This window comes from Cervus canadensis, chromosome 2, assembly GCF_019320065.1.
Source record: "Cervus canadensis isolate Bull #8, Minnesota chromosome 2, ASM1932006v1, whole genome shotgun sequence".
NCBI lineage: Eukaryota > Metazoa > Chordata > Mammalia > Artiodactyla > Cervidae > Cervus > Cervus canadensis.
This window is the reverse complement of record NC_057387.1, coordinates 63503899-63527335: the sequence shown is the minus strand read 5'-3', so window position 1 is coordinate 63527335 and position 23437 is coordinate 63503899. Positions and strand designations below refer to the sequence as shown.

General features: G+C 36.6%; 1 protein-coding gene and 1 pseudogene across 5 annotated transcripts in view; one reads left to right on the top strand and one right to left on the bottom strand.

The window, feature by feature from the left end:
- Positions 1-23437, bottom strand: part of ZZZ3 (zinc finger ZZ-type containing 3) — a 118268-nt gene that overhangs the window by 10742 nt on the left and 84089 nt on the right. For 3 of the 4 annotated variants that reach the window (XM_043460925.1, XM_043460926.1, XM_043460928.1), the window contains 6 exons: positions 6595-6733; positions 4074-4221; positions 3875-3990; positions 3232-3303; positions 1140-1241; positions 131-226 (listed from right to left, as the gene is read on the bottom strand). In XM_043460925.1, coding sequence (XP_043316860.1) covers positions 131-226; positions 1140-1241; positions 3232-3303; positions 3875-3990; positions 4074-4221; positions 6595-6733 — 673 coding nt within the window. The remainder of the gene's footprint in view (positions 1-130; positions 227-1139; positions 1242-3231; positions 3304-3874; positions 3991-4073; positions 4222-6594; positions 6734-23437) is intronic. The other variant, XM_043460927.1, reaches the window with a different exon arrangement.
- LOC122436802 lies at positions 16019-16652 on the top strand (annotated as a pseudogene). Its single transcript, XR_006268129.1, has one exon. The product of XR_006268129.1 is annotated as an anaphase-promoting complex subunit 15-like (transcript).

Here is a 23437-nt window from a genome sequence, read left to right as displayed (position 1 = left end):
AATGTTTAGAGTGAGTTTATTTAAAAATAAAATAATGTTCTGAATAACATATATACTTTTACACAGCAACTCTGACTTTAATGATCTTAATCTGAGATCTAAAGTTTACTTTCACCAATTTTCTTTTTACCTTTTTGGAGTATATGTATAAGTTTGGTGTTCTGCCTGGGACTGGAATCCCAGCTTTAGTTAGTTTTATGAAATACTTCTGCACTCGGCTGGCAACCTAAGGAAACATGACAAGCCTTTTAACATAATGAATGACAAGACACTCAGTACCAAAATAGTTTTTAAAATATACGTGTACCTTAATGAATAGTAACAACTTAATAGCTACATAAATCTAGAAGTAATTTTAAACTGCCACCAAAGACACTTAGATTTTAAAATCTAGACCAAAAATATTGTTAAATTAAATCTGTTTGATTTCTAAGCTAAATACATCTTCAACTTGTGAACATTCGTGCATGAGCATAAAAACACATCTATTAATATCAATGGGAATGTGAAGGAGAAAGCTGGCAGATATTTTTTTAGAAAGACAACCAGGGAATACTAATTAAGGCATTATCACCAATCTATTAGCATAGTCTAACCCAAAAGCACATAACTGCTCTACTCATCAAATACTACATTACATTTTTATTTTTTAGTATTTCGTAATGATTCAAAGCAGAACTATCTTGAGTTGTTTCTAAAATCAATATAAAAATATACAATGTTATTTTTTAAAACTCCACATACTATAGTATTGTGTAGCTAAATATGAAGGGGCAGATCTGCTGATTTTAGCTGCATTATCCTTCACTTAAAAAAAAAAAAATCAGGGACTTCACTGGTGGTCCAGTAGTAAAGAATCCACCTGGCAATATAGGGAACATCAGTCCGATCCTTGGTCCAGGAAGATTCCACATGCTGCAGGGGAACTAGCCTGTGCACCACAACTACTGTATGCTACAGCCTGTGCTTCACAACAAGAGAGCCACTACAGTGAGACGCTCACGCACTGCAGCTAGAGTAACCCCCACTTGCTGCAACTAGAGAAAGCCTGCAGGCAGCAGCAAAGACCCAGCATAGTCTTTTAAATAAATAAAAAAATAAAAAACATGCCAACAATATGGAGCCACCTCCTCAGTTACCTGTTTTGCTGTCCTGTTGCCTAGTTCATCCGCTATCTTCTGCCAGCGTCGAGATTCTACTTCTTCAGGAGGGTATTTCAGGAGTAGTTGTTCAAGCTTTTTCTAAGCCAAACCAAAGACCAAATTTAAGAAAGTTTAATACTGAGTTTCTAAATAAATACATTCACCTTTCATCTTAAAAACTACAATACACCTGCCCCCCAACTTTAGGGGTAGGTCAACTAGAAATCTTCATGGTAGGAAAAGTTTCTAGTAGGAATTTAAGACTTCACAAGGAAAATAAGAATCAGACTAAACCAATGAAAGACCTTATAAAGATTTTTCTATTCACCTCAGTAAAAAGAAAGCACTCCTCACAAAGGAAATATATTACACATTTTAGTGATTTCCACTGACCACATTTTCTTGCTAGACTATGTTGAGGCTAGCAACTATGGATCTGACAAAACTATATCAAAATTCATCTGTATTCTGACAAAATACTAAAAGAGATCTTTTCCTCCTTTGTGTGATGGTCTATTTAAATATTTAACTTTAATATTCTGACTTATCTTCAAAATTCTCCAGTAGTCCTAAGGATGCAGAATATTCTGGATGTTGAAATAAAAGGAATGTTATCACCCAGCTATCCCGGTGTGCAGGATCAGCTTTTAGGCACCATTGATCGGTATTATCTCTGCAGAGCTGAAGACCAATAAACCGCCTTGGAGACTGGGGTGTGTGCTACGAATAATCTTCTTATCCTATCTTAGCATGGGCTTGGCTGAAGGAGTATTTTAACAGGTGGGCTTCCCTGGTAACTAAGATGGTAAAGAATCTGCCTGCATTGTAAGAGACCAGTGTTCGATCCCTGAATCGGAAAGATCCCCTGGAGAAGGAAATGGCAACCCACTCCAGTATTCTCACCTAGAGAATCCCAAGGACAGAGGAACCTGGCAGGCGACAGTGCATGGTGTTGCAAAGAGTCGGACACGACTAAGCACACACACACAGGCTTCCCAGGTGGCACTAGTGACAAGGAACCTGCCTGCCAATGCAGGTGACAAAAGAGATGCGGGTTTGATCCCCGGGTTGGGAAGACCCCCGAGAGAAGGAAATCCCCTGGTGGGCTATAGTCCATGGAGCCGCAAAGAGTCAGACACGACTGAGCATGCATGCACTTGGGCAAAGAATCTGCCTGCAACGTGGGAGACCCAGGATCAATCCCTGGGCTGAGATGATTATTCCCTGGAGATGGAAATGGCAACCCACTCCAGTATTCTTGCCTGAAGAATCCCATAGACAGAGGAACCTGGTGGGCTACAGTCCGTAGGGTTGCACAGAGTCGAACATGACTGAAGTGACTTAGCACAAAGGTTTTTATAAATGGATCAACTCATTACAGCTGTGGGGCTAATCTTCATATGAGATAGAGATATATCTCAAACCTTACCCACAAACAATCCTAGCTATATGCCCAAATGTAACAGAATACTATGACCTTGCTTTTTCAGCTCCTCTCCAAACAAAAGAATTCACTTTGAAGTATAGCTCTACTTGGCTCCAGGTTTTTCTGTCTTACAAAACTGTATTACAAAAACTTTATCCCATCTGTTTCAGTATCTTTTTCAAGCCCCCTCCCAAAACCCAGGTTCCTTCTTTAGAAACCATCCCCTAAATGGAAATCATATATTCTCAGAATGAAAAATTCTTTACATATGCAAAAAGGTATATAGAAATGAGTTTAAATATTTAAAATTCATGATTAAGAGGGATTGCATACAACAGCATACACTTCCCAGGTGGTGCTAGTGGCAAAGAATCCATCTGCCAATGCAGGAGACATAAGAGACACAGGTTCGAACTCTGGGCAGGGAAGATCCCCTGGAGAAGGGCATGGTAACCTACTCTAGTATTCTTGCCTAGAGAATCCCATGGAGAGATAAGCCTGGCAGACTACAGTCCACAGGGTTGCGAAGAGTCGGACACAACTGAAGTGACTCAGCACGCATGCACGCACACACACATACAATAATATACACTTTATTCACAATACTTACTCTAATTTTAACTGCTTTTTTTTTAACCTACACAATTGAGAAATATCTATTACCTGTTCTTCAACAGTCCACAATTGGTTAAATGTTTCAGGTTTGGTATCATCACACAGGCGTCCTCTTATCATCTGCATATAAAATAAGGCTTTTGTCAGAGACAAAAAAACAAAGACTACTCTTTGATATAGCCAAATAACACATGAATGATGACAGCAACTTCATTTTAAAGAAAAAGAAATGCTACTTTTTCATTCTGAACCCACATTTATCAAGGTTCATCTAATTAACAGCAGCAAGGCCAGGTTACCAGCAAATCCTGGTTACATTCCACTACACACAAAGGGCTCTTATTTTTAGAATAAATACTGTACTATGTGTCAGGCACTGAACTCATCATGTTACAGGTACTACTCATTATAATCCTCACAACAACTCTACAACATAGGGTGATATTAATCACATTTTATACAAGAGGAAACTGCAGCCTGGAGACTTTAATAGAAACGACCATCTGAAGTTCTACTGTTAGTAAGTAGTGAAGTTGTGATTTCAACCCAGCTTTTTCTTAACTTCGAAGTTCATGTCCTTACTATATCTTCAAGTGAAGACTGCTTGAAATTTAAGAATACAAGTCAGCAAATGTTAAAATCTTTTGCCTAAAATTCAAATTTTCCTACTCCAACACTTCATACTGCCTACCTGAGGACGACTGTTTGAGCCTTCTGGACCATCACTCAAAGGCAACATAGAGTATGAAAGGGACTCTCCATCCTTCCTAGGATCTAAAGGACTTTTTGGTCTAGCAGGTAAACCTACTAAAAAGAAAACCACGTATAGGATTATTAAAGCAAGACTTTGCCAGGTATTTTTCTACTTAAATTATCATGTAATTTATTACCTTTATCAAAAACTAGCTTTACTCTCCTAGTATGCCTTTTACGATTTTTAAATTCTCTTTCAAAGTTTCCAAGGCTATTGGTATATTGGTCCCATACAATCTCAGGTAACTGAACAACTCTCTGTGGATATGGAAGCCCTATATCAGCCTGGTGGGAGGAAAAAAAGAAAGTGACATCTAAGGTTAATTCAAGAAATTATCAACAATAAGCAAATTTTCAGATGATTACAAATCTAAATAATAATCAACTGGCATTTCTATTCACTCTGAATCAAACACTCAATAAAGATAATACAGTCAAAGCATTAAATGGTATAATGATAGCCACGTAAAGAAAAATGAACTTAACAAAACATAAGCACTATTTTTAGATAGAGGTCTACAGCTCAACTATACAGACATAATGTCCTTTAACACACTTAAACAGAAACAGCAAAGAATGGTTTTTATCTCTAAGAACAGCATATGAAATGTGTTTGACTGAAATAGATATGACCTGACACACAGAATTCATTTTAAATGGACCCCTGTGTTCCTGACTTATTCACAAAACAATGAATTATTTTCATATTATATAACTCTTAAGACACGTACAAAAAAACCTACCACATTTTGAGAATCAAAACTATACTTTACTTCGAATTCAGTTACTTTACCAGCCACCTTCAGAGAAGCTATTAGTTGTCATTACTAAAACCAGGTTATTATGTGATCAGTCTTTTGATAGGAATTTGGGTTACATAAGTGGGGGTATTGGTCAGAACTCATATAATGATAAAACTGGGATTTCTGAATTTCACTGTATGTAAATTTCACCTTAAAAATCTTTTAAAAAAGTTTAATTAATAATATGCACTCTGAAGTGTTTTAGTGTTAAGTATGTGTGTCTGCAACTCTGGAATGCATGAAATGGATTCCATCTTGATGAGATAGAATGGTGGGTGGATGGACGGATTGAAAAAACACACAATAAAGCAAATACAGTAAAATGTTTATTGTAGAATCTAGAGGATGGATGTGGGTATTAACTATATAATATTTTCCACTTTTTTGTCTACTTAACACTTTTCATAATAAAATGTTGCTTAAAAAAAATCAGGTCATAAATTATGAAACTGGCAAGCAAAGTCCACACTGTGACACAGAATTCTTAATTTTTACTTTGCCTGTGATACAGTACACTACATCCATCATTATAATAGCATATTTCAGTCTAAGACTCAACTTTTTGAAAAGTTAGAATAGAGTGTCTTTTAAAACAAGGATTGTAAAACATCAAAGAAAGCTAACAAGCCATAAAAGCCACCAATATATACACCAAGTTTCCTTAATTTCAATTAGGAGTTTTCAGATGTTCACTAAAACAATGAGATCATATGTCAACAACTTAACTACTATGGTAAACTTAAAGAAAGTAGGCAAATTAAGCATACATGAGTTAACACAAAAAAACTAAAGAATCAAACTTCTAAATTAAAACCAGCAGAAAATTTTCTTTCCAAGGAACACAAGTCTTTCATGATTACCAATGTATCTGGGATTTAATACACATTTGAACATTTTTGCAAAAAAAATTTTAAGAGGGTCAATGTCACATCCCTGTTTCTGAGATAAAGTGAAAAGAAATCTAGTTCTAAACTAAACATGGACATGGAAAATCAGCAGACAACCAACCACATACGTATATAGTAAATGTGTGTAATTACAACTTTTTTGCCCATCCATCAACTGAAAAAAATGAGTTTAAGACTAAAGCACAATCTATTTTAGTTGAATCGATGATAAGTAAACACTGTAAGTGTTCATAAAATGAAGTCCCCAAGACTGCTGCCTCAACACCTGGTACACCACTTCTGTGACTCATTAATAACTAATAACTAAACTTGTCATACAAAACAGGCTAAATTTGTGCGTTAAGGTGAAAAAGAAGATTCTTTTTCATAGTTTTTCAGTTTTAATCTTTTCAGACAACGCTTTTGTCTGACTAATATTTACCTCTCAAATTTATTGAATAATTTGTGGGTCCCTAATTCAAGACAAATACTACGGCATAAATGCACATCTTACACCTCATTCTCATGAACTTGGCAACTATATCCTTAAAGACATTTAAAACAGAATTTTTCTTTGTATCACCATTGTTTCTACTGCTTTTAGAGTAAATAAAGCAGTAAATAAACACTAAAAATACTAAAATATTTTTTCTTTTAGTTTCAATAAATTTAAAAGTCCTGAAAGCAAAAAAGGGAAAATATTTTTAAGATGGGGAAGGAAAAAAGTAACAGAAAAAGACTAAAAATGGCTAGAAACAGGACATCAAGTTTCTATACAAGCATCTAGTTAAAGGTCCTAGCTATCTTCACTGGGGGTATACTTATTGTGCGTTTGGTTGGGGTGGAGGAAGGCAGTATCCCACCTTCAGTAACATGGTTAAACATTTTAAAAAGTATTCATATAAAAAGAATAAATAAGGTTATTACCAAATATATCTCAATAAATTTAAAAAGTGGTCAAAATATACCTTCTTCTGGAGTTTTTCCACAAATCCAATGGGATTTTTTAGTGCTTCTCTCTGATGTCTGCCTAAACTTTCAAGGTCCTGGACTGCTTGAGAACGCTGAGCTTCGAGTACAGCAATAGTCTGTAACAGTCTCTGATAACTACAGAGACAAAAAGAAAAAAAAAACTCACTAAAATTTTTTAGTAACAACAATAAATAAAAACTGAGTTCAAGCCATGATCTACTATTAAGTCACACGTCTTTGTAAAGTTACCTGAAAGAGTTTTAGTAAAACATATTACTGGGAATAAATGAGGTCTTCCTGAGTTACGAAGTACCTAGTCAGAAAATATCAGTTAGAGAAAGCAAAGCCTTATTCCCCCATCTTAAATTCTTAATTCTTAAACCTGAACAAGTACAGAAAATAAGAAAACGAGCATCTTGACTTTCAAGCAATCAGTCATTAAGAAACAGCTAAATTAGAAAAAAATTTAGCATCAGAAGGGATCACCACTTTCAGTCCCTCTGCTGTACCCTGTCAGAATAAGATATCTGTTGCAAATTTTCTTGACCAGAGTTACAAGAAACTTTCACATAATTCAGACATGATCTTAGCTGTCATGATTCTCATTTGTTTTCTGTTGATGTTTAGTCACTAAGTCATGTCCAATTCGTCTGCAACCCCATGGACTGTAGCCCACCGGCTCCTCTGTCCATGGGATTTCCCAGGCAAAGATACTGGTGTAGGTTGCCAATTTCTTCTCCAGGGGCTCTTCCCGACCCAGGGGTCAAATCTCGTGTATTCTGCTTGGCAGGCGGATTTTTTTACCACTGAGCCACCTGGGAAGCCCATTCTTTCTGTTATATCTCCATTCTAAAGGAATTTAACTTCTTTGTCAATTCTTACATATTAAACATTTTCACAGAAAAAAGGACTTACACAATATAAATTACTTAATATTTCTTGAGTAAAAAGAAATATTTTTTACTTCCCTGCCTATAAATAGGTTAATATGAATTTTACCCACATAAACCTACTACCTGTTCATATTCTCCCCAACTCTCTCCCTCTGGTTTGCATTGTCCTGGCTCTCTGAGTAATGTCTGATTTCACATATGGATCACATATGGAAACACACTAGTCCAAAAAACCTTGAATGCGCGAATGTATTTTGCAAAAAGAACAAAGAACAAATTGCTCCAAGTTCACTTCAAAATAAGTTACTAGGTCTTTAAAATATTAGTGAAGCACCATTGTTCTTTATGACTGAATAAATTTCATTCTATTTCCCAACAGACTGTAAACTCCATAACGGCAACATATCTGAAAAGTCCACTGTTTCATTTATCCGGTTTGCAGCACACTTCCCAGCATACACATGTTCAGTAAACATTCTCTGAATGAACAAATGGATAGATGTTCTGTGCAATCAAAAGTATACTGAAACTTTAAAGTCCAGAAGTCAGCAAACAAGCAGAAATTTCAAAGGTAAAGCAATGCAGTTTTGATGTCCACAACCAGGGCATGACTGCAGTATAACAGTATCTATCAAAACACTTTTTCAGCCCCTACCTAAAATATATTCTTATTCTCAAGTCCTCTGTTAACTAATCCCTAATGAAATGTTTAATAATTAATATTAAAACTGTTAACACTGAAAGTAAGACTTATCTCAAGATAAGAGCTACTTCATTCAAATGTTAGAATTGAATCAGAAAGCAAGCGCTACATTAACAGTCCCTCCTGGGGTAAGTTACAGAGGTTAAGTCTAAGCTCATTCTCACCCCGCCTTCGTTTGCTGTGAGGTACACGGAGTGCACAAACCTTGACTGTGCTGGTATTCTCCACCAGGCAGGCGCAGTCTCAGGGTGACTAGTGAGCTGAGCACTAGACCTAACCTCTCTATTAACACCCTTAACTGTCCCACTTCACCCTCAGGACGTCTATCCCATTTAGCTGAATAACCAAAGACTTATCATGCAGGATACACTTCTGTATCATCAATAAAAAAATGGTTGAGTCTATTAAACTTGCAGCAAACTACTGCACGCAAGTAACAATTAATGAGGCACAAGTAAGAAGGGACTTATGGGACAAAAAAAGCAGGAGCTTGAAAAAAGCACTGTAACAGTTACTGCAACTGAGAAGAGAGGTGTTTCTTTGAAGTTAATAACTTCTGACAATCTTTACTATATATAAATTATTCCACAATGATTCTGACTTAAAAAAATAATCCAACAGAGAACAAAGTGTAACTCTTCACCCCCCTATTTTTTTTCTCTTTAATCAAAATTAAATGATTATCAAATTGAAAGGCCTAGTCCATACACTGGTAAAGATGTAAAAGTCCAAAATAAGTTAAAAGATTGTAAGAAAATACTGAATTTAATTCTTCCAGCCCAGCTAATTTGAACAATTTCCTAGAGTATTCAGAGGTTTTCCCAATAAGATTACCATATATATCCCTAAGCAGAAATGAAAGAGATAAAAAACTTGCATAGATATCTTTACCTATGGCTGATTCATGTTGATGTATGGCAGAAACCAACACAACATTGTAAAGCAATTATTCTTCAATTAAAAATAAAAAAATCAAAACAGAAAAAAACCACAAAACTTGCATGGTTTCCTATTGGTCCAGCGGTTAAGGATGCACCCTGCAATGCAGGTGACACGGTTTCAACCCCTGGTCAGGGAACCAAGACCCTACACATCCTGGGACAACTAAGCCCTCATGCCATAACTAGGTAATCTGTGTGATACAGCTAAAGATTTGACACATTCAAATAAGTAAGTGCAGTTTTCAAATCTGAAGAATAAAAATAAATTTCTTTGGAACTCCCCTGGTAGTCCAGTGGTTAGGACTCCACGCTTCCACTGCACAGGGTGCAGGTTTACTCCCTGTGGGAGTAAAGAACTAAGATCCCATGTGATGCAAGGTACAACCAAAAAAATATATAAATAATAAATATTAAAATAAATTTCTTCAGTCTGAAAAGGCTGTATGTTACAATTTCAGTAATATTAAATTCTGTAAAAGGTAAAATTAAAGATAGTAAAGAGATCAGTAGTTCCCAGAAGTTCAGGAGAAGGAGGAGGGTTGAGTACATGACATACAGGGAATTTTTAATACCAGTGAAATTATTCTGCATGGTACTATAATGCTGGATTCATGACATGGATCTGCCAAAAGCGTGAAACTTAAAAGCATAAAGAACTTTAATGTATGCAAATTTTAAAAAAATCATTTAGTAGACTAGGGAACCCTAAGAAGGAATGTATTCTCTGACACAAGGATCTAAGTATATTATACATGTATGAAACTACCTTACTGAAGGGGGTAGAAGGAAAAGATCCTGACTGAGGTAACTCTGGAAATGAGTTAGGAACTGATCATAAGCAATATATTCTGCTTTACATAGCTATTTTCCAAGTAGCTATAATGAACAGTTCTAATACTGTGTACATATATAATGGAATACATAAATGAGTGGAGGATGACCAGGGGTTTGCTATTGCTAGAATAGAAATTTACAGATAAACAAGGGGAGAAGCTAGAAGAATCCATGTGGTAATATAATTAATTAGGGATGGAGTCAAAGTATAAACTTATGTTTAGCTTTATATACATGTACATAATTACATATAGAAGTATTTATAGATATGTGTATATATACAGATTACTAAATACACATGTATTTTCCTGCTCTGCCAGCTGAGACAGATAAATAAAATAATCAACAGCATCCAGCAGTGAGCATACAGAACTCAAAAACTGACTTCTAATACTGCCTTCTGCAATAAAGGGAAATTGGGTTCCTTTGCAGAGAAGGCTGATTCTAGCACTGGGACACGAAATACACAAGATGAATCTGGAGTATTTTGAAGTGCCAAAAAAGCAAGAAAGTGTCTGTAAAGACAAATATATATAACAAAAGTACACCATCTTAATGGGACACAGGAGACAATAGAAAGGTTCCCTATGGCCAAAGCTGAAACAGTTTGAACAATAAAACAGTGATACTAAATTACACCCCAAAGTATTTATGAGTCTATACTTACACAAATAAATGACTAAAGGAAGAATGAGGGAGAGGGAGAGTGAGATGAAGAAGTGGGGGGTGGGGGGAGAGAAAGAAAAAAGGGAGGAAAAAAAAATCTCCCATGTAGAAGGTTTCCAAATAATTTGTGGAGACGCTCTGCTCTCAAGGAGAGAGATCCATAATTTCCCACTCCTTAAGTGTGGGCTGTGCATAGTGACTTCTTTCCAAACAACAGAGTATGGAAGACAGAGAGTAACTTCACAGTGGAGAAACCTGACAAACTATACCTCAGCTAGGTGATCCAGGTCAACAACTGCAATCAATCATATTAACAGTATATCCCTTGGGAAAAGCTAAAATTGTCATTATATGCAGATGACATGATACTACATATAGAAAACCCTAAAGACTCTACACAAAAAGTATTAGAACTGATAAATGAATTCAACAAATTAGCACGATACAAGACTAACATACAGAAATCGGTTGCATTTCTTTACATTAGCAATGAAATATCAGAAAGCGAATGTAAACAAACAATCCCTTTTAAAATCGCATAAAAAATAAAATAATTAGGAATAAACCTGACCAAGAAGGTGAAAGATTTAAATTCTGAGAAGTTTTAAACATTAATAAACATCATAAACATTAATAAAGAAAACGGAAGATGATTCAAAAAAATGAAAAGATCCCATGTTCTTGGATTGGAAGAATTAATTGTTAAAATGGTCATACTACCCAAAGCAATCTACAGATTTAAAGTGATCCCTATCAAATTACCAGTGATATTTTTTACAGGCCTAGAACAAATAATCCTAAAATTTCTATAGGACCAGGAAAGACCCAAAGCAACCCTAAGGAAAAAGAACAAAGCAGGAAGCATAACCCTCCCAGACTTCAGACAAAGCAAAGTACAAAAGCTACTTTGACTTTTGTACTTTGACTACAAAGCAAAGTAGTCAAAACAATGTGGTATTGGCATAAAAACAGAAATATGGATCAATGGAACAGAATAGAATCCAGAAATAAACCAATACATCTATGGTCAATTAATCTTTGACAAAGAAGCCAACAGTATACAATAGAGAAAGTCCCTTTAGCAAGTGGTATTGGGAAAGCTGAACAGCTGCAGGTAAATCAATGAAGTAAGAACACGCCCTCTCACCATACAAAAAATAAATTCAAAATGGCTTAAAGACTTAAATATAAGACATGACACCATAAAACGCACAGAAGAGAACATATGTAAAACATTCTCTGGCATAAATCTTACCAATGTTTCCTCGGGTCAGTCTCCCAAGGCTAGAAATAAAAACAAAAATAAACAAAGAAGACCTAGTCAACTTAAAAGTTTTTGTATAGCAAAGGAAACCATAAACAAAACAAAAGAACAATGGGAGAAAATATTTGCAAATGACAGGAATGACAAGGGCTTAATTTAAAAAAATATACAAATTGCTCATAAAACTCAAGGACAAAAAACAACCAACCCAATCAAAAATTAGCAAAAGAGACGCAAATATTAATAGAAGACATACAGATAGCCAATAGACACATAAAAAGGTACTCAACATTGCTAATTATTAAAAAACACAAATCAATACTACAATAAGGCACCACCTCACACCTGTCAAAATGGCCATCATTAAACAAGTCCACAGATAACAAATGCTGAGAGGGTTTTGAGAAAAGGGAATCCTCCTACACCACTGGTAGGAACCAAAACTGGTGCAGCCTCCACGGAAAATAGTATGGAAGGTCCTCAAAAAACTATAGAGTTGCCATACGATCCTGCAATCCCATTCCTGGGCAAATATCCAGAGAAAACCACAGTTTGAAAGGATACATGCACCCCAATATAAACTGCAGTGCTGTTCACAATAGCCAAGACATGGAAACAAACTAAATGTCCATAGACAGATAAATGGATAAAGAAGATGTAGTACACACATATACAGTGGAATACTGTTCAATCATAAAAAAGAATAAAATAATGCCATTTTCTGCAACATGGACAGACCTAGAGATTATCATACTAACCGAATTAAGTCAGAAAGAGAAAGATAAATACTATACATCACTTACATGCAAAATCTAAAATATGACACAAATAAACCTATCTATAAAACAGAAACAGTCACAGACATACATAACAGACTTGTGGTTACCAAGAGGGAAAGAAAGTGGGGGAGGGATTGGGCATATGGGATTAACAGATATAAACTATTATACAGAGAATAAACAACAAATTCCTACTGTATAGCACAGGGAACTATAGCCAATATCCTGTGATAAACCATAATGGAAAAGAATAGGAAAAAGAACATACGTAAGTATAACTGAATCATTTTACCATAGAGTAGAAATTAACGCAACATTGTAAATCAACTATACTTCAATAAAATAATACTAGTTTTAAAAAAATAGTGTATCTCTTGGTATGACATGACAAAAATGGCACTTCATGTCCGTGGTCTTCTTCCCAAAAATCCACAATCCCAAATCATGAGGAAAACATTAGATAAATTCCAATAGAGAGGTATCTATTAATACTTGACTGGTATCCCTCAAAATTGCCCAGGTTATCAACAAAGTCTGAGAAACTACCACAACAAGGAGATATAAAAAGTAAATGTTATAAGGTAACCTAATTGAGATTCTAGAACACAGAAAGGACATTAATTAAAAATTAAGGAACTCTGAATAAGGTATGAACTTTGGTTAATAATAATGAATTAATATTGATTCATTAATTGTAATAAATATATCATTCATATAAAATATTATTAATAGGGGAAATTGGGTAGGGAGTGATAGGAACTCTGTAACATGCTCTTGATTTTACTGTAAATCTAAAATTGTTTTTTCAAAAAAAATCTTCTTACTAAGATAAGTTCTCAACTTCTCTATATCCATTATTCCTTTACTATCTTGGAAAAACAAAAGGGAAAGTATCTGAAATATGTATTTAAGATTCTACCACTTGAAATATTAGAATTTAAGAGATCCCATCCAATTATTTTAAAATATTTTATGTTAGCAAATTGTCATTAATTCTGGTTAAACTTAACCATACTGAGCAATCATTTAATGGTTCGAGAACATGCCAGTTTACAAATAAACTCAGCTGCTATCTCTGCTCAATATGAGTATTTGTTGAAAATACCTTTTTAGGTTATTACCTTTATTCTGCTTAAGAGTAATCATCGCTAGAGTATTCCAAATGTAAGATCTTTGTCAAATAAATCTAATCTCTAGACCTACTACAGTTATTTAACTTAAGCTATTTATTTAACTTAAGCTATTTATTTAACTTAAGCTATTTATTTAACTTAAGCTATTGTGTAAGCACAATTCTAGTCTTTTAATTTCAGTGCTTCAGCAGTGTGGTGATGTAAAATAAAGACCATGATGCCTGATCTAGCTACTACAAACTCTTAAAAAATACATTCTGATTAGGAGGCTGTAGGGAGGAAAAGGTTAAGAAAAATGGTTCCTTCAGTTGAGTAATGGTAGACCTTTAATGAAACAGTATTAGACCAACCTTAGTTATTTGCAACACAGTGGTTTGTAAAGTATATTTTCGAGTGGTAAAAGTTGTATGCAGGTATATAAGCATCACCATTAAAGAATTCAATTTATATAAAATTTTCAAGTCACAAGATGGAACAAAAACTTTTACTTCTCATATTGACACTGCTACCTTACAATCAATCTCATTATACTATTATTAATTTTACTCTTTGCTCAGCTATTGTTTGGAGAAGGCAATGGCAACCCACTCCAGTACTCTTGCCTGGAAAATCCCATGGACAGAGGAGCCTGGTAGGCTGCAGTCCATGGGGTCACCAAGAGCTGGACACGACAGAACGACTTCACTTTCACTTTTCACTTTCACGCATTGGAAAAGGAAATGGCAACCCACTCCAGTGTTCTTGCCTGGAGAATCCCAGGGACGGGGGAGCCTGGTGGGCTGCCATCTATGGGGTCGCACAGAGTCAGACACGACTGAAGCGACGCAGAAGCAGCAGCAGCAGCTATTCGTTTCCTTCCTTGGAATTCTCATTTCATGAATATTTACTGAGTACATAACATATGTGATCAATCATATTTACCCTTGACCAAAAACCCTCTGAAAGGTATCACTGCCACTTTACAGATGACATAATCAAAACTTAGAAATACAGTTAGAAGATTCCTGCCACAAATCTCCTTCCATAAAGATTTATACAACCTAATTTATATGTAATATTGAGTTTAGATTTCACACACTAGGAAAATTAGCCTAAACCAAAAACATTATCCAAAACCTAACATGAGGCCTTAATTTCCTGCTCAATTTTAAATATACAAGAATAGTAATAAAATTAGCCTATTTAACAACTCTTCCTTTTTCTACTCATCTGCTAGTGCAAATATTAATTTAGTAACAACAGAGAAGAAAGAAGAGCATCGGAGTTCTTTTTTTCTAATTAAATGTATCATAAACAGAGTAAGCAGTGCTTTAACTAAAATGTCACTTACAATCAAAAAAGAGGTTTGACAGTCTCAAACAGTTGTAGAAAAATATTTGCCCCCTTCCCCAAAAGCCTTCACTGTGTATGTTCTCAATGAATAGGTAGCCCCTGAAAGAAGTCTGATTTCTGATGTATTTCAAAGGTTATTTCCTTTCACATTAAGGTTTCATCAAATATACTAAAGACACAGTCATTCTTTCAATGGTCTCTACAATAAAATTATCAGGTATCTCTTTTCTGAATCTATCTTAGTACCTGGAAACTGGCCTAGAGTGGATCTAGAATGGAGTCTACAATCTAATACTTTAAAAAAAAAACCACAAGCATGACATTTAAGCTATAATTTCCTTTTCTCTTATCATGTTTTGTTTTATTTGGATCTAATTTAAATAGAAGGCTTAAACAAGTTTCATATATATATTTCTATATTCTGATGCTAAAGTACGGTTTTTAACATCATTTTTCTTAGTTTCAAATATTTGAAGAAGCAGCAAGATTTCACTCATTTATACATAAACTCATTCACCTATGGTGCCAAGAACTAAATTAAACACTCGGGATACGAAGAGCCTTTTCCTAACAGAGGTATCAGTCCAGAAGGGCAATACAAATAAATAGACAATTACAATATGGGGTAAGAAGTGACGTAAAGAGAAAGGCACACAATACAGGAAGGCTTTGAACAGAGATCTCTGAGGGTCATGAAAAGCTTCCCAAAATAAGTTCAACTGAGCCAGAAAGATGAATGGGAATTAGCTAAGAAATGGGGGTAGGAGCTCTTGTGCCTGGCCTGGATCTATTCCCCGCAAGCGTTCTGTGCCCAGCTTACCGTGTGACCTAGAGCCAATCGTTGCCTTTGCTGGGCCTCAGTTTTCCTTCTAGGAGCCATGCCCACCTTGTTCCCCTCACTCTTCCCCCGTGTGACTGAGACACTGTGGTTTAATCTGGATCGACCCTGTGTGGAGACAGCTGCAGCAGCAAGAACAGCAGCATCAGGCCTGGCTCCAGAGCATTGCAGAGAAAGACAACAACCTGGTACCTATTGGCAAGCCGGCCTCAGAGCACTAAGACGACGAGGAAGAGGAAGAGGAAGATGACGACGAGGATAGTGAAGAGGACTCAGAGGATGACGAGGACATGCAGGACATGGATGAGATGAATGACTACAATGAGTCACCTGATGATGGAGAGGTCAATGAGGTGGACATGGAAGGCAACGAACAGGATCAGGACCAGTGGATGATCTAGGTAGACAAGAAAGGGGGTCCAAGGATGGCCCTGGACCTCCTGTAGAACCAGCTGCCACCCACCCCCATGCCCCACCCCAGTGCCTGAATGCTCATCCTCGGGCACTTCCTCAGCTGCTGCCAGGACCTGATCTTGGTCCCTCCCAGGCCATCAGTATGCCCTTGAATCCCCAGGGCCTGAGCCCCGCCCCCTCCCTTCTAGCCAGCACCTCACCCCTTGTTTGTCAGATCTAGTCTCTAACTTTAATAAAGACACAGGACTGATTTATTTCAAAAAAAAAAAAAAAAGAAATGGGGGTAGGAGAGAAGTTCAAGGACTTTTCCAACCAAACAGAAGGAACATTATGCAGAAATCCTTCTAGCACCTAAGACCAAAAGAGAGATTTGGTAAGACTAGGAGTGAAGAGAATTGAGGCTTGAGAAGAAAAATGAGATTAACCACACAGGGTTCTATAAAGTTAAGATTAAGCTTGATTTTAACTGCAATTAGGAAGCTCTAGAGGAGTTTTAAGATGAAGGAAAAAATGTTGCAGTTTACAAATACCATTCACATAAGAACAAGGAGAATGGATTAAAGTGAAAGAAGACTCTAGAGGAAGACCAATTTAATGAGCTTTTAGTGGTAATAAACCAGGGGAAAGGTAATGGGAATAGAGATAAAGGTAAGTAGGTAATTTGAGAGATGTATAAGATAGGTTTCATAGCACTGGTGCTGACTGTCTGTACAAAACTATTAAAAAAAAAAAGTTTCAAGAAGGAGGGTCAGTTAAGCCAACTTCTAATTAAAAAAAAAGTAAGGTAAAAAAGGCTGAGACATGTCCACTGGATTTCATACAAGGAAATCATTAGTAAGTCACTTCACTTGTGTGATGGGAGGTTGAAGCTAGACTTCAATACTTTAGGACTGAGTGAATGCTGAACAAAACAGAAGTAGAAAATAGAATCAATTTTCTCAAGAAATTTAGCTGTGAAGGAGAGAAAGTAGTTGAAAGGTAGAGAAATGAAAAGATAATTTTCAAATCAAGAAAGACCTAAGCATGTTTAAATGCAGATGGGAAAAAGAAATGCCTTCAATCACTCATTTTGAGTGAAAAAGTACTGTTTTTCCTCCTCACCATCACCATCAGTTTCTACTAAAAATTCAATACTTCTTCTAATTCAGGCTTTCAACAACACGTGAATCATGTTTTTCCTCCTCACCATCATCAGTTTCTACTAAAAATTCAGTACTTCTAATTCAGGCTTCAACAACACATGAACCATGAACTTCCAGATGTTCAAGATAGTTTTAGAAAAGGCAAAGAAACCAGAGATCAAATTGCCAACATCCGCTGGATCATCAAAAAAGCAAGAGAGTTTCAGAAAAACATCTATTTCTGCTTTACTGACTATGCCAAAGCCTTTGACTGTGTGGATCACAATAAACTCTGGAAAATTCTGAAAGAGATGGGAATACCAGACCACCTGACCTGCCTCTTGAGAAACCTGTATGCAGGTCAGGAAGCAACAGTTAGAACTGGACATGGAACAACAGACTGGTTCCAAATAGGAAAAGGAGTACATCAAGGCTGTCACCATGCTTATTTAACTTATATGCAGAGCACATCATGAGAAACACCGAGCTGGAGGAAGCACAAACTGGAGTCAAGATTGTTGGGAGAAATATCAATAACCTCAGATATGCAGATGACACCACCTTTATGGCAGAGAGTGAAGAGGAAATAAAAAGCCTCTTGATGAAAGTGAAAGAGGAGAGTGAAAAAGTTGGCTTAAAGTTCAACATTCAGAAAACTGTGATCACGGCATCCGGTCCCATCACTTCATGGGAAATAGATGGGGAAACAGTGGAAACAGTCACAGACTTTATTTTTGGGCTTCAAAATTACTACAGATGGTAACTGCAGCCATGAAATTAAAAGATGCTTACTCTTTGGAAGGAAAGTTATGACCAACCTAGACAGCATATTAAAAAGCAGAGACGTTATTTTGCCAACAAAGGTCTGTCTAGTCAAGGCTATGGTTTTTCCAGTAGTCGTGTATGGATGTAAGAGTTGGACTGTGAAGAAAGCTGAGCACTGAAGAACTGACGCTTTTGAACTGTGGTGTTGGAGAAGACTCTTGAGAGTCCCTTGGACTGCAAGGAGATTCAACTAGTCCATCCTAAAGGAAATCAGTCCTGAATATCCATTGGAAGGACTGATGTTGAAGCTGAAACTCCAATACTTTGGCCACCTGATGCAAAGAGCTGACTCATTGGAAAAGACCCTGATGCTGGGAAAGACTGAAGGTGGGAGGAGAAGGGGACGATAGAAGGTGAGATGGCTGGATGGCATCACTGACTCGATGAACATGAGTTTGAGTAAATTCCCAGAGTTGGTGATGGACAGGGAGGCCTGGTGTACTGCAGTCCCCGGGGTTGCAAAGAGTCGGATACGACTGAGCGAACTGAACTGAACTGAAGATACTACGTTATCCCTTTACAACCACTGACAGCCCTATATGTATTAGTACTCTCTTCTTGTAGGTGAGGAAACAAAAAGGGGGTTAAGTAACTTGCAAGTTGCTTAGGCAACTACTTGCCCAACTACTTCAAGTAGTGGACTTGAACTCAGCTGAACCTCTCTGATTCCCACGAACATAATAAGGACACTATCCACTCACTAATGAAAGATGGATACAGATGCAGTAAGTATGTGACAAGATGTTGACTGAGAAAACCTATGAAATAGAAAACCAGGTCATAGGTGGATTGAGGGACTAGCAGCTTAGTCAGAATAAAAAAGATTTTTAAAAGTCACGAAGAAAAGCTGATTAGGCAAACATGGAAGGTACATGGCACCTGAGAGGCCCTCAACTGTGACTGGAAACCACAAACTTACAGAGGTACCAGTATGCAGAAGTATGTGACTTTTCTTCAGTAGGAACAAAGGAAAGGCAATGGAAGAGGGGAGGGAAAATGTTGACAAGAAAACTATGCAGTTAAAGATCAGGGAATCCAAGCCAGATAAGAAAAGGAAGCAAGGATAGATCACAGCAAATACAGAAAATGTAGAGTTGCTAAAGGAGCAAGAAACTTTTTGCATTCTTTTATGTATTTATATGCCAATTATCATCACTCAATCTATTCAGGACCAGTTATTGGGGGAGGAAAACAAAAGGTAAGCCATATACAAATACACTGGAATCACATCTCAATTACTGTGACAAAGTAACAGTTTCATAAAAATTCCTGAGATATTAAATAATTGAGACATTGCGGACGTAAGAACAGTGTCACTAAAGTATAATTGGGATGGAAATGTGTAGTGGCTTGAAATGTGTCTCCCTGAGATATACCATGATCCTGGATTGGAAGAATCAATACCGTGAAAATGACTATACTACCCAAAGCAATCTGCAGAGTCGATGCAATCCTGATCAAATTGTCAATGGCATTTTTCACAGAACTAGAGCAAAAACTTTCACAATTTGTATGGAAACAAAAAAAGACTCCAAATAGCCAAAGCAATCTTTAGAAAGAAGAATGCAGTTGGAGGAATCAACCTTCCTGACTTCAGACTATACTATAAGACTACAGTCATCAAGACAATATGGTACTGACATAAAAACAGAAATGCAAACCAGAGAAACAAGATAAAAAGCCCAGAGATAAACCCACGCACCTTTGGATATCTTATCTTTGACAAAGGCAGCAAGAATATACAACGGAGAAAAGATACCTTCTTCAATAAGTGGTGCTGGGAAAACTGGACAGCTAAGTGTAAAAGAATGAAATTAGAACCCTTCCTAACACCATATACAAAAATAAACTCAAAATGGGTTAAAGATCTAAAGACCAGAAACTATAAAACTCTTAAGAGGAAAACATAGGCAGAACACTCTTTGACATAAATTGCAGCAAGATCCTTTATGATCCACTTCCTAGAATAATGGAAACAAAAGCAAAAATACACAAATGGGACCTAATTAAACTTAAAAGCTTTTGCATAGCAAAGAAAATCATACACAAGATGAAAAGACAACCCTCAGAATGGGAGAAAATAACAGCAAATGAAGCAACTGACACAAAGGATTCACTTCCAAAATATGCACGTATTGGACGTAGCTCATGCAGCTCGGTATAAGGAAAACAAACAACCCAATCGAAAAATGAGCAGGAGACCTAAATAGCCATATATCCAAAGGAGACATAAAGATGGCCAAGCGGCTCATGAAAACATGTTTGACATTGCTGATTATAAGCAAAATGCAAGTCAAAACTACAAGGAAATACCATCTCACACCACTTAGGATGGCCATCATCAAAAAATCTACAAACAATAAATGCTGAAGAGGATATGGAGAAAAGGAAACCCTCTTGCACAGTTGATGAGAATGTAAGTTGATGCAGCCAGTATGGAGATTTCTTAAAAAACGATGAATAAAACTACCCCATGACCTAGCAATTCCAATCCTGGGCATTTACCCTGGGAAAACCATAACTGATAGAGAAATATATACCTCAATGTTCCCTGCAGCTCTATTTACATTAGCTAGGACACAAAGGCAACCTAGATTTCCATCAATAGATGAATGGATAAAGAAGTTATGATACACATATCAAAATGGACTATTATTAAGCCATAAAAAGGAACAAACCTGAGTCAGTTCTAGCGAGGTGAATGAACCCAGAGCCTGTTATACAGAGTGAAGTAAAAAAGAGAAAAACAAATATTGTATAATAATGCATACACACACACACACATATAATCTAGAAAAATAGTACTGATGAACCTATTTGCAGATTAGGAATAAAGATGCAGACACAGAGAATAGACTTCTGGACACAGGGGGAGAAGGAGAAAGTGGGACGAATTGAGAGAGTAGCACTGAAACATATACATTACCATACGTAAACAGATAGTGGGAAGCCACTGTACAACACAGGCAGCTTAACAAGGTGCTCTGTAACAACCTAGAGGGTGGGATGGGTAGGGTGCGAGAGAGTTTCAAGAGGGAGGGGACATAATGTATACTTATGGCTGATTCATGTTGTTGTATGGCAGCAACCAAATACAACACTGTAAAGCAATTATCCTCCAATTAAAAAAAATTTTTTAAGTGTCTCCCAGAACTACTGTATATACATACATATATATATATACACACACACATATATATATAAAGGATAACTAATAAGGGTCTACTGTATAGCACAGGGAACTCTACTCAATACTCTGTAATGGTCTATATAGGAAAAGAATCTTTCGGATATATATATATATGCTTACATATATATATATGTATAACTAAATCACTCTGCTATACACCTGAAGTGAAAACAACACTGCAAATTAACTATACTCCAATAAAAAATTTTAATGAATACATTAGATAAATAAAAATGTCTCTACAAACTCCTCCAGGAAAGAGACCAACTCTTACCCATCCTTTACATATATGGTATCTAAGACTATGCCAAGCTTACAGGAAGCACTCAATAGAATGCATGTTCACTGACTGATAAAATTAACTTTAAAGAATCCACAGCTGTGAATCAATCATTGCAATATACCATTATCAACAAATTGAAGAATAAAAACCATATGATCATCTCAATACACAGAAAACACTTCTGACAAAATTCAAAACCCATTTAAGATTTTTTAAAAAACTCTCCCAAAAAATGGCATAGAAGGAACATACCTCAACATAATAAAGGCCACATATGACAAACGTACAGCTAACATCATACTCAGTGGTGAAAAGTTGAAAGTATTTCCTCTAAGCTCAGGAATAAGACAAGGGTGCCCGCTCTCATCACTTTTTATTCAAAATAATTTTGGAAGCCCTAGCCACTGCAATCAGAAGGGAAAAAGAAATTTTAAAAGTCCAAATTGGAAAAGAATTAAAACTGTCCCTGTAGAGGATATGATACTGCATATAGAAAGCCATAAAGATGCTACACAAAAACTACTAGAGCTCATCAGTGAATTCAGTCAAGTTGCAGGATATAAAATTAATACACTGTTGCATTTCTATACACTACCAAACAAAAGATCACGAAAACAAACTAAAGAAACAATCCCAGGACTTCCTAGGTGGTCCAGTGGTTAAGAATCCACCTGCCAAACCAATGGATCCCACTAGCAACTAAGCACGCAAACCCTAGAGCCTGTGCTACCCAACAAGTGAAGCAATCACAATGAGAAAAAAGCCTGCACCCCACAACTAAAGAGTAGCCCCTACTTGTTGCAACTAGAGAAAGCCCACAAACAGCAACGGTCATCCAGTGCAGCCAATAAATAAATACATTTTCAAAAGAGAAACAATCCCATTTACCATCACATAAAAAAAAGAATAAAAAAGCTAGGAATAAACCTACCTAATGAGATAAAGTGAAAGTGAAAGTCACTCAGTCCTGTCTGACTCTTTGCAACCCCAAGGACTATACAGTCCAACAGAATTCTCCAGGAGGTCTTCCCAACCCAGCAATCGAACCCAGGTCTCCTGCACTGCAGGTGGATTCTTTACCAGCTGAGCCACAAGGGAAGCCCAATGAGACAAAAGACCTGCACAGTATGTTCCCTACATACAAACCTTCAAGTTGCAAACTTTCAAAGATGCAAATAGCGTTTGACTGTCCAATTCACATGTCTAGCATACACTGTCACGTGTGTGATCCTCTACAAGTGATTATGTTTTTCTGTACTTTACTGTATAGTACTGCATACGGTACATTAGTACAGTATCTATTTCAAGTCCAGGTTGTCTGAAAGCAAGTCTAAAAGCAGCAGTGCTGTACCTGTTAATACTAAGAAGTAACAAGAAATTACAGTAGAAAAAAAAAGGTGAAAATAACTGAGTGGAGCAAAATGAAAAGATGGTAGGTGGTCCCTCATTGTTTCCTTTTTATAATTTTATTCATTCATGGTTGTGCTGGGTATTCACTGGTGTGTGAGGGCTTTCTCTAGTTGTCAAGAGCGAGGGTTAGTATCTCTGTTGCGGGCCCTGGAGCACACAGATTTCAGCAGTTGTGGCATACGGACTTGGTTGTTCTACAGCATGTAGAATCTT